Source organism: Alligator sinensis, unplaced genomic scaffold, assembly GCF_000455745.1.
Source record: "Alligator sinensis unplaced genomic scaffold, ASM45574v1 scaffold249_1, whole genome shotgun sequence".
Taxonomy (NCBI): Eukaryota; Metazoa; Chordata; order Crocodylia; family Alligatoridae; genus Alligator; species Alligator sinensis.
The window spans coordinates 629,039-643,743 of NW_005842593.1; the positions used below are offsets into that span (position 1 = coordinate 629,039).

The window sequence follows — 14,705 nt, forward strand, 5'->3', positions numbered from 1 at the left end:
CAGATGACCCCAGCTAGATGCTTATCTAACCTCCTCTTGAAGACCCAAAGAGGAGGTGCTCGGGTGAACAGGGTCTCTCCCATTCCCCGCTGGTTCCCCCGGTAAGTTTTTATAGACGGCCACCAGGTCCCCTCTCAGCCTTCTCTTGTGAAGGCTGAACAGGTTCAGGTCCCGTAGCCTCTCTTCATAGGGTCTGTCCTGCTGTGACTGGCCCTCCTCTGGACCCTTTCGATGCTGGTCACATCCCTCCTATAGTGCGGCGCCCAGAACTGGACACAGTACTTCAACCGTGGCCTGACCAGTGTTGCACAGAAGGGGAGGATCACCTCCTTGGCCCTGCTTGTGATGCATCTGTGGATGCATGACAACGTGCGGTTGGCCTTACTGACCACATCCCCCTGTGTTCATTTTGGAATCGATAATGACTCCAAGATCTCTTTCTGCCACCGTGCTCTCAAGAGGGGAGTTTCCCAGCCTATAGGTATGCTGCTGGTTCTTACTGCCCAAGTGCAGTACCCTGCACTTGTTAGTATTGAATCCCATCCTATTCTCATTCACCCACCCCGTAAGCTGTCCAAGTCCAGCTGTATCCTGTCCCTCCCTTCTAGTGTGCCCACCTTGCCCCAAATCTTGGTGTCATCAGTGAATTTGAACAGGGTGCTTTTCACCCCCTTGTCCAAGTCGCTAATAAAGAGATTGAACAGTGCGGGCCCGAGGACCGAACCCTGGGGGACTCCACTGCCCACATCCCTCCAGGTCGAATATGACCCGTCCACCACCACTCTCTGGGTGCAGCCCCTCAGCCAATGTGCGACCTGTCTGACTGTAGGCATCAGTGCCATAGTTGCCTAGCTTTTTAATGAGAATGGGGTGGGAGACGGTGTCAAAGGCCTTCCTAAAGTCCAGAAAGACTACATTCACTGCAACACCTGTGTCCAATGATTTTGTGACTTGATCATAGAAAGCAATCAGGTTGGTCTGACAAGACCTGCCCCTAATGAACCCATGCTGGTTGCCCCTGAACATCGTCCCCCCTGCTGGTCCTTCCCAGATGTGCTCCTGGATAATCTTCTCAAAGAGCTTCCCCAGGATCGAAGTAAGACTAACGGGCCTATAGTTGCCCAGGTCCTCTATCCTCCCATTTTTGAAAATGGGGACCACGCTGGCCTTCTTCCAGTCTTCTGGCACCTGACCAGCGCACCACGAGTGCTCGTAAAGCCGTGCCAGGGGCCCCTCAATAACCCCTGCCAATTCCCTCAGAACCCTGGGGTGGGGAGCATCTGGACCTGCTGATTTGAACATGTCCAGCCCCTCCAGAAGTTCCTTAACTCGGTCCTCCCTGACCCTAGGCCTGGCGGAGTCTCTCCTGAGCCCATCCTGAATCTTGGTAGGGGAGTCCTGGTCCCTGTACAAAAAAATCAAAAGTGAATGTGTGTTCATTTGCTTACTGGTTCAATTTCTCCAGCTTAGACTAACCTGCAAAAACTGAATCGATTCAGTCTTGGGCTTTTTGACTATCTGTACTTCCCCTTGGAAAGCAGTTTGCGTACTAAACTTCTGTTGTTGCAGATTTGAACTGGTTTCCGATCACATATACCAGTTTGTGTAATGTCTGTCCCTAGCCTATACATTGCTTCCTCTTTCTCCAGTTGTTCATATGCCTTCTAAACTGCCAATAACACTAAAAATGCCTCCTACGTATCTATTGTAGTAGCACCTTTAACTTCTCAAAACAATGGATTTGGAATAGCAGCGAACTGAAGTATTTGTTTTTAGTCTTTGAATCCTATCTTGTAAAATCTATTCAGATGAAATTTCAGGAAGGAATTTGACACTGCTTTATCTACCCAGATGATTTCTGTGAGTACCTGACTCTTTGGTAGACTCTAATGCAAACTTTGTGAATGCAGTAAATATAGCGAAACAGTATGGAGGCCTAAATAGATAAAAGATCCCCCCACCCATAAGGAATTTTGAAGTACTGAAATGGAGCAAAATGGATATAGTAGGTAATTGTTTAATTTTTTCCAGTAATTTTAATGGGTTTGATGCATTTGCCCCTCCTCATCCATCACCTGGAGCAGGATAACTCCAAATGAAATGATTCAGCTGATTCAGGAATTAATGTTCTTTCTATGCTGTGGACTGGAATGACCCAGATTGGGTCAGAGGCCAGTGGGCTGGTGCTGGTGGTGCCACTTCTCCTCACTGGCGGGGTGGGGAGGCCTGAGGAAGCGCCTACTGCCTCTCTACCACAGCAGAGGGGAAAGTGCCCATCGCTGCCACTTCTCCCTGCTGTGGCACAGGGAGACTAACTGTTTTAGAGAGCCATGACTTTCTGTAGGCAACAACTTACTCTGTCAGATGGTATAAATGGACAGGAATTAATGAAGGGTTTTATATAAAAAAGGAAGCGAGATGAGTACAACAGTTAACTCCAGTGTTCGTCCAGGTATTAACAGCTAGGCAAGGTAAGGGGAATCGAATCCATAGTCAGTGTTGAGATCACCCAGTCTGTAGGTCATGTGTTGTACCACACTTTCATGTTTAAGTTGGCATTTTTTTATTTAAGGGTAGCTACTCTGAGGTCAGTAATGGAATATCCGGGGAGGTTGAAGTGTTGTGCCACAGGCTTTTGTGTTTCTAGAATAAACGTTGAATTGGTGTCTGTTTACTTTTCTGTGTAGGGATTGCCATATCTGGTCATGTCCAATTTAGGAATGAGTGTAGACAGCAGTGTGGCACTGTAAGCAGGTGATGGTGTATATGATGTAGGTACAGCAGAAAGGGTGAATGACCCCTGCAGGTTATAATTTGTGTTTTGGTTCTGTTGGTGAAGGGACAAAACAGGCATCTAAATACAAAATACAGCTGCGAGCTGGATGCGGCATGCAAGGCCATTCTGTGTGGCCCATGGGGCCCCCCTATTAAATTTAGAAATTTAATATTTATCTGTCCTGTAAGTCAGAACAGGCAAGTCTCCCAAAACTGCCTTGAAATGGTCATTATTTTCCAGGAGAGATGGAGATCAGTAGTGACCACAGAGGGATTCTGTTTCTCTTGGCATGGGGTTGCAGTTGTAGCAAGTTGCAGTGGGGTGTGAATCTGACTGTTATTGGGTGGCTATAATTTTTGGGGTTGTGTTGTAAGTGTATGAAACTGTGTTGTAGAGCCCTAGGCTGCGCATCCTAGTCAGTGGAATCAGAACATATACTGTTTCAACATAAGAGTGTGGCTGTAGATGATGGATTTAGTAGTATGTCCAGGATGAAAACTGGTGGTGTAGAGGTAATTGTAGTAGTCATTTGTTTTTTCTGTACAGTGTGCTGGTGGTACACAGTTTCACAGTAGTGTCCAAGAAATGAATTTGGACAGAAAACTCACAGGTGCAAGCAGAGGCAGTGGCTCTGGCATTGTGACGTCCTCCAGCCATTTCCCTGGGTCTCTTAATTTGTCAGCTCTCTTACTGCTCTTCTTCCAAGGAGACCTTCCCTAGTGAACTCGCCTGGAAGCTGGCCTGTTTATTGCTTGCTGACTCCAAAGGGTTCCTTTTTTTTCCTGCTTCCTCACAGCAAGCGGAAAGTTTTGCCCCACCAAAAAGAACTGGCATAGGAATTGGCCTGCATACTGTTTACTCTCTTTGCAGCCCCTGTTCAGTTGTATGGCATGGAACATCTCAACAGCTAATTTTGAGGTGGCTGCAGCTGCTCCCCCCCCCCGTAGCTGCCTCCTAGCACCACCACCGCCTGCTCTGAGCACAGCCCCTGCCAAGAAGAGCCTGCCAGCCGGCAGCTATAGCCTGCCCGCCCCGCGCAGATCTGGTGGGCACACGCCCCCTCCCCTGCCCTCCCGGGGTGCATGCACCAGTGGGCATTTCTACCCCCCCATTCCCTACCCCGTCCCAGCTGAGTAGTGTCTGCCCCACTCCCGCTCTCACTGTGGGGGGCATTGATCCCCCCCCCCCCCCCCCCCTCCACACCCCCCCCAGCCTTCTTGGACCCCCCCCCGGGCTTACCAGCTCCATGTAGCTTATCGGAAATCACATTGGTATCGGCTGATATGCCTCCCTAAAAATCGGCTGTTGGTATTGGCCCCCAAAATCTCTATTGGTGCACCCCTAACTAGTACTTTTTAACAAGTTTTGGATTTATGATTCATGAACTAATGTATGTATGTATGTATCTTTGGTAGTAATTAATTTTTAATTGCATATTTCAGGAGAATAAAAGCAGTGGTATCGATTTTGCAAAATGACAAAACATCCACCGAATAGAAGAGGGATCAGCTTTGAGGTGGGAGCCCAGTTGGAAGCCCGGGACAGATTAAAAAACTGGTATTTTTCTTTTAAAATACTTATAAAATGTACATTATAATTCTAAGAAAACTTTTGTGATTCCTACAAAAATGGATTTTGCTGATACAGCCTTTTAAAAAAAATTCTAATTCCAAGTGTTTATGGAAACCTTGCCATTGGTTTATAAGAAATTAATTTGCTTTAAAAACCTTATATAGTTACAGTACACAAATTGTCAAGTAATAGCTATGATGTGGTAAGAGTTTTTAAGCCAAAATATTCAAGCATACTCTGACCTTGTTGTTGCTTAGAAGTATTTAAGTGACTGAATTTACAAGGCATAATAATTTAATTAGGCCTTTATTGTCTTAAAAAAAAAAAAAAAGTAATGTGATGAAATATAGGATTTAGGAATGCTTGAGCATTTTCTTAAGATCAGTGCCTTAGACTGAGATGCACACACTTCTCCCTGTCCTCATGTGCAAAGAAGGGCCACTAAGATGGTTAAGGAGACCTTTTTCTTTTGAAAGAATTTTAAAGGAGCTTGACTTCAGTTGACTAAAATGGTGATTATGGGGGGGATATAATCATGCTTTTCTTTTATGTTCCTGGGGTGAATATTAGAAAGGGTGTGGTGAGGGGCGGTTTGAGGCTGTAAAACAAGCAAAATATCATTATGGATACATTTTGGATGGCAAATCAGAAGAAGATGCCTTTGAATTGTCAGCAAAGTGAAGTTTTGGAATGGTCCTTGAAGTGAAATGGTAGGAGTATGAAGAACCTGAATTGCTTCAAGATTGAACTGGATACGTTTATGGGAGGGATGGAGTAATAGGACAGGGAGTTGTGGTTTAATCAGTATGTGTGGTATGTAGGTTCATGTTTTGCAGTTCCCAGGTTGGGGTGTAGAGTGTCTGTAGGTTGGAAGGCATCTGGTAATAACCATACTTCAGTGTTTTTACTGGTTGCCATCTGAAGCCAGGAAGGAATAATGACCCCCCCTCCCCCAAAGAATACTACTGTCTTCTGACAATTGCTTAAAATATTTCAATATAAAAACAGAAAACTATTATTTTTAAAAAACATTTATATAAATGGACATTGAAAAATAGTCAGTGCCTGCTTGTGAGACGTAATCTGAAAAGTGCCATCTGAATTCTTCTAACAAATGCAGAATTATTTGGGAAATACTTTTTGGATCACAGAACTTTCAGTGCACTTGCTTCTTCATCCAAGAGCACTTTGCATGCTGCAAAACTAGCAATGTTGCCGCCTTTCAGTTGCTTCCGCAGTTTTAATTTTCTTGTTGAGGACTTGCACCATAAAAAAAAAATGCTGATGTGAACTACACATGACCTTGAAGCTTCTAATTCAAGAAGTTTAGAAGACCAGTGATGCCGACTAAGAATGCTAAATCACACAGCCACTAAGTATCAGTCAGCTGAGGAAAATTTTGTGGTTTTTTTTTTTTCATTCAGAAATGCAACATTTCTTTCCTCAAAAGAAAAGTGTTTCAGGGTGGCACTTGTGAGATTGAAGCCGATTTGGGAGTCTTATATGTTTTCTAAAAAGGCCTTTAAACTGCTGGTGATTGAAGCTTCTCAATTTGATGAAGTTCACGTACTAACACAACGGCACTCGTGATCTGGTCCATCCTGAGAGCTTGAGCAACAATGAATAACTAAATGGTAATAAGTTATATCTGTTGAATGAACCACATAGTCTTCTTCAGTAAATTTCTGGTTTAGTAGCACCACTACTCCAATTTTAGCTCCTGATGGGGTGTCATCTGTAGTGACACCAGTGAGAGATGCCCACGTAATTCCCAAATGCACGGCACACTGCATTAAACACGTCTACTCCTCTGGTTTGGTCTTTCAGGCTTTCAAGTGAAAGGAGCCCTTCATGTATTTGAAAATCTGTAACTTCACGAATGAAAATACGGACCTGAGTGGTAACTACAACATCGGTACCATCATCTAAAGCAATTGACTTGTCATCAGTATCCTGAAGCTGTAGTGTCACATCATCACCAATGTCCTCAACTCTGCATCCCACTGTCATTTTAGGCAAGCTGACCTGACTAAATGCAAGATTTTTTTTTTTTGTTCTGGAATAACTACATCCACACCTTTCAGCGTGCAGTCTTTGAAGAACTTGTCGTCAGTAAAAGGTTTTTACCCTTTACTTTTTCATGAGCCACTACATAGTTGGCCAACACAGAAGCTTTGTTGCCTTGGACAACCTTTTAAAAATGTGACTGTTGTGCAAAAAGACCTTTCCATGATTTTCTGTTGACTACCACCAACAAACTAATTGTAAGAACTATGATTTGTATTGTAATGCTGATCTATATTGTATTCCTTCATTTCTGGTATTTTGTTTGCAAATGAAGCACAACACCTTATCATGGTGTTTTACAACAAAATAGGCTTACTCCATTTTCTCTTGGAGCATTTTTATTTTTGTCAACATCATGGTGCTTCTTGCACGACTGAATGACCCATATCTATGTAAATTAGCTATTTACTGATTCAAGGAATGTCTCTTGAGTGAAGCTCGTGCTCACCTATACTTGGGTAAGTTTGGACTGGTACCATCCCCTACCTGCTTGGAAGCCTGCTACCAAGTTTTTGCCAGCTTCTAGCAAGTAGGGATTCCCAAAGATTTACCCCCAAAGGGCCATTTCGGAAAATTGGTCTTGTGCACGATTAGTGTGATTAAAAACTCTTAATATCCTCCATGCATGCCTCATAATGCTGTGCAAGTCAGATGCCATGGCTATGGTCCACTTTTTTAAGCTTATATTTAACTGTTCAAAAAAGAAGTACTACCAGGCTTTGGGTTGTCAAAAAGGGACTTGCAGGCTGCATTTGTCCCCAAGGCCATATTTTGGGACCCCCTGCCTATAAAGTATTGGAATATATTTATTCCAGGATGGGGTGCTTTTGCCTGGGTGTACAGATCTTCCTGATGGTACTTAAAAAACCCAGAGGTTCTTGGCTAGAGGGTTTTGGTCTTCCACTCAGGGTCATATTTAACTGCTAAATTTGGAATCAGGAAGAAACTCTTTCTCTTAGGTCAGACAGTCAAGTTATGCTGTGGGATGGGGTGTCTGTCTCTGTAGTGTGGAAATGGTCCTTTTCCTGGTATTTTCTGAGCACTTGTTATCTTACTCAGTGGCTCTCAACCATTTTTGGATTCGGGATACCTCTCTAACTTTGGCAGCACCCTTATTGAGAACCACCATTTTACTGCCTCAATTTGCCCTCATGTTTCTGAACTGGGGTAATACTACTGCTGTGGCCAGGTGGAACTGCTCCATGTGCCCTGTGCAGAACCAGGTAGGGAAGGGCTGTGGTAGAAGTGTGGGCTCCTTAATCACAGGAGTACTCAGTCCTGCTGCAGCCCTACTAGGTCTGACCCTGTATGCTTCTTCTAGAAATGGCACCCAGATTGCGATCCACTGAATTAACTACTTTCCCATCTTTGAGGTGGCAGAGTGTTCATTCTTTTATTTCTTTAGGAGAGCAAAATATTCATTTTGTACTTGATTTGTTTTTTTTGCTGTCATTCTGGTTAGACCGGCTGTATTGTTTCCTCTCCAGTTAATGCCAAGCCCCATTGTCTTATGATGCTTAGTTTAATAACTTCATCTTTGTAGGCCTGCTGCATTTTAAAGTGGTAATCTTTCAACTCTTACTCCTTTAAAATATTATTTCAAAGGTGTAATTATTAGTAGGGCTGTGTGAAATGGCAGCATTCCATTTTGACCAGCCTTTCGATGTATCAATGGAACAGTGTTCTGTTTCGATTTTGTTTTGATTCGAAACAGCTGTTCTGCTCTGTCAAAACAGTTTAGCTGTTTTGACGCTATTTCAACGTTTTGCCCGTAGGTTATAACAGGGAAGCTTGAAACATCCTATAACTTTGTCATTTCTGGCCTAATTTGGTTGAAACCTGCAGGAATGGTAGCCCCTTCTGAGGGCATGAAGCCTGCCAAGTTTCAAAGAGATAGGTGCAGGGGATTCGGGGAAACTACACCCCAGAGTCTTGAAAAGCAAAGCTCATGTCACGTATATGTGTTAAGCCACAGCGGGATCAAAACTGCAGGCATGCTAGCCCCTGTGGAGGCCACAAAGCCTGCCAAGTTTCCAGGAGTTAGGTGCAGGGGTTTGGGGGAAACTGTACCTCAAGCTGGAGACGAGCAAAACTCGTGACGTGGGTGACACTGTGTTAAGGCGCAGCAGGGTGAAAGCTGCGGGCCTGCTAGCCCCTGCTGAGGCCACAACGCCTGCCAGCTGTCAAGGAGATAGGTGAAGGGGCTTCTGGGTTCTGGGGTCCTGTATCTCTAGCTGCTGACAGGTAAAACTCATGTCATGGGTGCTTATGGGACTGTGTCTGTCTTGGGGCAGAGGGGGGTGAAAACTGCAGGCCTGCCGGGCCCTGCTGCAGCCATGAAGCCTGCCAGCTGTTAAGGAGATAGGTGCAGGGGGGGTTCTTGGGCCCTGCACCCCTAGCTGCTGACAGACAGAACTCGTGACATGCTGTTTTTCCATCCCTCCTCCAGAGCCTTAGGGTTGGAAGGGACCCCAGGGAAGGATGCCAGTCACTGGTCAGCTAAGTAGTCAATAATGAAAGCACTCCTTCCCCCTTCTTCCCCCTCCCTCTCCCTACTTTAGTTTCTCTTTCCCGGCTTTCCCTGCAGGCACTGAAGGCAATTGAAGGCAAGCCCTGCTTCAGCCTCAAAAGTCGAAACGTTTCTCGAAAATTTCGAAACATTTCAATGTGTCTCATTTTGTTTTGAGCCTGTTTCGATGATTTCTGTTTTGTTTCGATTTCCCTGTTTTGATCTCGAAATGAGTTGAAACAAAACTGGTGGCGAACTTTCGCACAGCCCTAATTATTAGGTACATTTAGCAGAACATTCTTGGGGGTGTTGGCATTTGTGCCCTAGAATGGAGTAGCAACAGTATTTTTAAGGATTGATGTGGGTGATTGGGGCACTTTGCTTTTGTCTAAGGGGTGCGTCCTGAAGTGTTCCGTGTGGGTTGTGCTTTTTTATTTGAAAGAGGTTCCTAAATCCAAATTCAGACACTTACCCAGTGGGAAACAAATTGCCAGTCTCTTCCTCATTAACTTGATAGCTGAATTAGTGATGCTTTGAAATGCTCTCTCTTCTGTCATTGTACAAAATTAATGCAGTAAAAGAAATGAGTGTTTTCATAAAAGCTTGATATGAAACTTAAAAACAGGATTTTGCCTTTCTTGTATTCTGTCTTTGATGTATGTACAACTTGTTTTTATTTCTTTAAAAATCCTAAAACAGTAATTGTGAAAAGTTTTGTTCATGTGATTTTGAAAGTACATAGTAAAAATAAAATGATTGTGAGCTGTGCTTGAATTTCTAACATTAATATTAGTCTGTTGGATAATAAGAAAGTAGAGCTGGAAGGGACCTCACAAAGTTGTGTAGTTTAGCCCTCTTGCATAAGTCAGGATCATCCGCAACTAAACCTTCTCAGCCAGATGTCTGTCCAGCCTGCCCTTGTGGAATCCTCATCCCTGGAAACTTTTATAGTTGGAAAATTCCTCCTAACCTCCAACCTAAATTTCCTCTGCTGCAGTTCGAAGCCATTGTTCCTAGTCTTGTCCCCTATGACTACAGAGAAAAGCCCATCTCCATCCTCTCTATAATCACCCTTCAGGTGTTTGAAGAAGACTGTTACCAAATCTCCACTTGATCTTCTCTTCTTCAGACTAAATAACCCTAGTTCATTCAGCCTTTCCTCAGAAATTTTCCTTCCCAGGCCTTTAATAATTTTTCATTCTCTTGGACTCTTAACAATCTTTGTCCACAACCTTCTTGAAGTTTGGGGCCCAAAAATGGACAGTACTCCAGGTGAGTCTTCTAGTGCTGATTTAGACTCCCCTTCATTTGCAAGTGATACTGTGTTAAGATAGCCCAGCATACTGTTGCTCTTTTTTGCAACCAAAGCACACTGTTGGCTTATATTCAGCTAATGGTATCTTGCATTGTTACTCAGACTTTTGAAACCTGGGACATACTTTTCCCCTGGATTAAATTTGGTGCCATGCTTCACTCTTTTACATCCAAAAGCTGTCTTTAAATATGTAACACATTCCATTCCCTTGCCAGAGGAAATCATACCACTGCTGAGATGTACTGCTTAAAAAAAATACCCCAAATAAGTCTTTCTTTAAGCAAAGGATTCATCTTTCCACCAGAGGTTCTCAACCTTTTTATCTTTTGCAGCAGCCCAGTTGAACATCACTGTGATAGATTTAAATTTCAGATGTGATATGGAGTATGGCCTTGAGTCTAAAAAAGTTGAGAATAGGTGATCTAGCTGGTGACACTTAAGGGCAGAACTTCACCTTGCTGTGTCTGCTGAGTCTGTTGTGGGGTCTTACCTGCTAGTGAGCATCCCCACAGCAACTCCTGCTGATACTGGGAGCATAGAAGGCGTGGAGGGGATGAGCCAGACTGTGTGAAGTATGGGCCTGTTGGTCAGGGGCGCTGGCACAGGTGCTGTCTGGGGCAGGGAGGGTAGTAGTGGTGATGGCAGTTCCTAGAGGAATAGCTGCAGGTGTTGCTGGAGTAGCTGGGGGAGACTCAGGGTACCAGACAAGGGAGAAGAACATTTACATCCTCACACGGGGATCTGGTCTCACAGTAGTGTGGTGTGGCACACACTTTGGGAATCACTGGTATATTGTAACCCCCAGGTTCTTCTCTGCAGCACTACAGCCTAGCCCAGTGGTCTCCAAGCTTTTTATGGTGAAGATCAGTTTTTGGAAGTACAGGGAACCCCAGGATCTACTGTGTCGTCGTCTCCCCCCCCCCCCCCCCCCAATGGCTGGGTTGTGTCCTGGTGGGCAAGAGGGCAAGGCTCAGCTGAAAGAAAATGTAGAAATAAGTTTATAACAGTATATTTATGTTATATACAGCTGAGATCAAATGCTTAAGGTACATAATTATACACTTTCCCTATTTACTGTGTCTTAGTGTGACACTTGTGACTGCACATTATCTGCTAGTGTCTTGTAGTTTGGGTTGTAGTTTGAAACAGCTAGTCAGATGCAGTGCTCCAGGTGGGCATCTGTGAGGCGGGTGTGATACTAGGACTTGATTTTCTTCATTTGTGAGAACGCCACCTTACATAGATGGGTGGAACCAAAGTAAGCTTCCATTTTTAAAGCACAGGTCAATAGAAGGGGTTACTTTTCTTGGTTTACTAGTCCCCAGAAATGGCTGTCCCTTGATCTGGCTTTTAGCTCAATGTCACTTTGCATGATAAATATCTCCATATCAATTCCACTACTTTGTAAATCAAACACCTGATGGAATATTACAGCCAACCACCAATGTCTACTGGTAGGAATGGATTTGAGATGCACATGCAACTTGGCTCCATCACATCTAATTCTTGAAATCGCTTGTTGAATTCCTCTGCTAATTTGGTCAGGTTTGCACAGAACTTTTCTGGGTGGAACCATTTTTCTTTGTCTTCAGTTTTTTTCTAGTATTGTCTCCAGACATGGGAAGTGCTGCAATATTTTATCCTTTAACTGAGAGGACCACAGACCCAGTTTCAATTTTAATGCATTCACTGCACTGATCATATGTGATAAGTCTCTGTCCTTTCCCTGCAGTTTGCAGTTCGGCTTGTTCAATTTGGACGTTATGTCTGTAAGGAACCCAAAGTCTAGCAGCCATGCATTGTTTGACGGCTCATTGCACACTTCATTTCTTGATTGTAGAAAAGTAATGATTTCGGCATTTAGATCCAAAAATCTTTGCACAACCTTCCACCTGCTTAACCACCTCACATCAGCATGGAGAAGCAGCTCACTGTAAGCAGCATCCACTTCATCAAGGATTTAAACAGGCAGTGCTGAAGGGCTCTTGCTTGAATCGAGTTTACAGTTCTGACAATAGGCAGACAAGGTTCCTTGGGTGAATTTGATATCGTTTATTAGACCAACCCAAATGGTTGGAGAATAGTTATTAAGCAAGCTTTCGGGTTCAAAAACCCTTCGTCAGGCTCAGGAAGCTGCAGCAGTTGGTGTGTGCTCTTCCTGGATGGAATGAAAAGTAAAGAAGCCAGGGGCTGGGCTGGGGAGTCAGTTGCCAGGCAGATTATAATGTATCAAAAATCCAATGTCTATGTTTAGTCCCTGATCTCTAGTATCCAGCAGGTTGATGAAATGGAGCTCATAGGCTCGTCTCTGGGAAGTGTTGTGTAAATTTCCCTTGAGGATCAGGACTGAGAGATTGGAGAGAGAGTGGCCCTCCTGTGAGAAATGTGCCCCCACCAGTAACTGGGTGTTTCTGTCTTTGATGTGTGCATTCATTCTGGTGCGCAGTTGTTGTCTGGTCTCTCCTACATATCTTCCATCAGGGCATTTGGTGCATTGGATGAGGTATACTACATTCCTGGAGGTGCAGCTGTAAGATCGAGGGAAATTTACACAACACATCCCAGAGACGAGCCTATGAGCTCCATTTCATCAGCCTGCTGGATACTAGAGATCAGGGACTAAACATAGACATTGGATTTTTGATACATTATAATCTGCCTGGCAACTGACTCCCCAGCCCAGCCTAGCCCCTGGCTTGTTTACTTTTCATTCCATCCAGGAAGAGCACACACCAACTGCTGCAGCTTCCTTAGCCTGACGAAGGGTTTTTGAACCCGAAAGCTTGCTCAATAACTATTCTCCAACCATTTGGGTTGGTCTAATAAAAGATATCAAATTCACCCAAGGAACCTTGTCTGCCTATATCCTTAGACCAACACGGCTACAACCTAAACCCCTGCAGTTCTGACAATGACTTTCATTACATGTGAAAAGTCCATAACTTTACTTTCCAGTGCTTGCTGGTAGATTATACAGTGATAATTCACAAAAGAAGGAAAATCGGGACCATTTCTACAAAATTCAACAAAGCCTGCTTCTGCACCAAGCATGGCGGATGCACCATCTGTTGTGATTGAAACAAGTTTCTTGATTGGAATGTTTTTCTCAAGCACGTACTTTTTTAATTCCTTATAGATATCTTCACCTCTTGTTCTCTCTTTAAGGGGCAAAACAGTCAGAAAGTCCTCTTTAGTTGTTGCATCCTTAAAAACCATGCAAACAAAAGCAATTGCCTGTACTGTGTTGGTCATGTCAGCTGATTCATTGAACTGCAGTGAAAAGCGTTCTCAGTCATTCAAGTCCTGGTGTAGTTGCTGAAAGACATCTTCAGACAAAGATTCCACCCGTTTTGCTACTGTGGAAGCACCAAGTGATGTGCTCTAGATTGTCGTCATTATTTCCTCCTCTTATTTAAAGACTTTAAAAACCGTCTGCTGCCAGAGTCATTGCCTCTTTAAATATTTCTTCGTCTGTGAACAATTTCTTATGTTTTGTCATCACGTGGGAAACATGAAACTATGCTTTAGTAGAGGTCTTCCCTTTTGCTGCTGGTTTAGTAAAAAATAACTGTTGACCTTTCAAAGCGGCCTTCAGTTCGCTGCCTTTCTTTGCATGAAGCATGCTATTCAAGGGGAAACTGTCCTTGAATTTGCTATGCATTGTTGTGTGGTGTCTTTCTAAATTCCCCTTTTTACGTATTGATATAATTGTGTGACATGCACTTATGTTTTCACATTGTGAACAGAAATTCATTTTCCCATTCCAAATGGAAGTTGTAGGTTTTCGGTTCCTTTTTAGATGGCCCCGGTTTGTCACTCATTGTTAATGCTAGCTAGCTAGGTATGTATCTTTTTTATTACTATAAAAAGAGAAAACGGGAGAGAGTACTAGTTACTATTGTAGTCTGCTCCATAGGAAATACTTCTAAGCAGTAGACATTCCACACACAAGCTTGTTTCTTTTTTTTCAATTCTGCACTTGCCTGGAGCATGCGGGCTACAGATCGCAGCTCTGCCCTGGCCCACCGCCATCCCAAGTTCCCAGTTGCTCAAGAGCAGCCCCCTGAAGGGGAAGTGGGTAGGGCTACAGGGAAACTCCGCCAGGGGCTCTGGGTGGTTGCAGCAGGGGGAGAGGGGCACACATGCAGCCAGGATTGCATCCTGGATCCCATGTGTGCCCAAGGGGCTGCTCAACCTTTCTGTGCTCCTGGTTGTCCCAGGGGCGCAGGGGTGGGGCAGCCTGGCAGAGGCCCCAGGGACCCGTGTTTCCCCCCCCACCTGTGTTTGGGGTGCAGCAGGCAGCCTGCAGCAGCAGCTGCCTCCATCCTGAGCACAGGTGGGGGGGCACAGGCCCCCAAGGTCACTGTGCCCAGTGACAGGAACCCCCCTCCCCATGTGCCTCTGGATGACCAGATCTTCCCAGACACAGTTGGGCTGGGGCCCGATCCCACTTGTGTGCCGCTGCT

At 44.4% G+C, this 14,705-nt stretch overlaps 1 protein-coding gene across 7 annotated transcripts in view; it reads left to right on the forward strand.

Moving 5' to 3' along the window:
* Positions 1–14,705, forward strand: part of PHF20 (PHD finger protein 20) — a 204,453-nt gene that overhangs the window by 5,040 nt on the left and 184,708 nt on the right. For all 7 annotated transcript variants that reach the window (XM_025214660.1, XM_006032917.3, XM_006032918.3 and 4 more), the window contains one exon: positions 4,219–4,333. In XM_025214660.1, coding sequence (XP_025070445.1) covers positions 4,251–4,333 — 83 coding nt within the window. In that variant the 5' untranslated portion in view covers positions 4,219–4,250. Of the gene's footprint in view, positions 1–4,218; positions 4,334–14,705 lie in introns of those variants that run through there.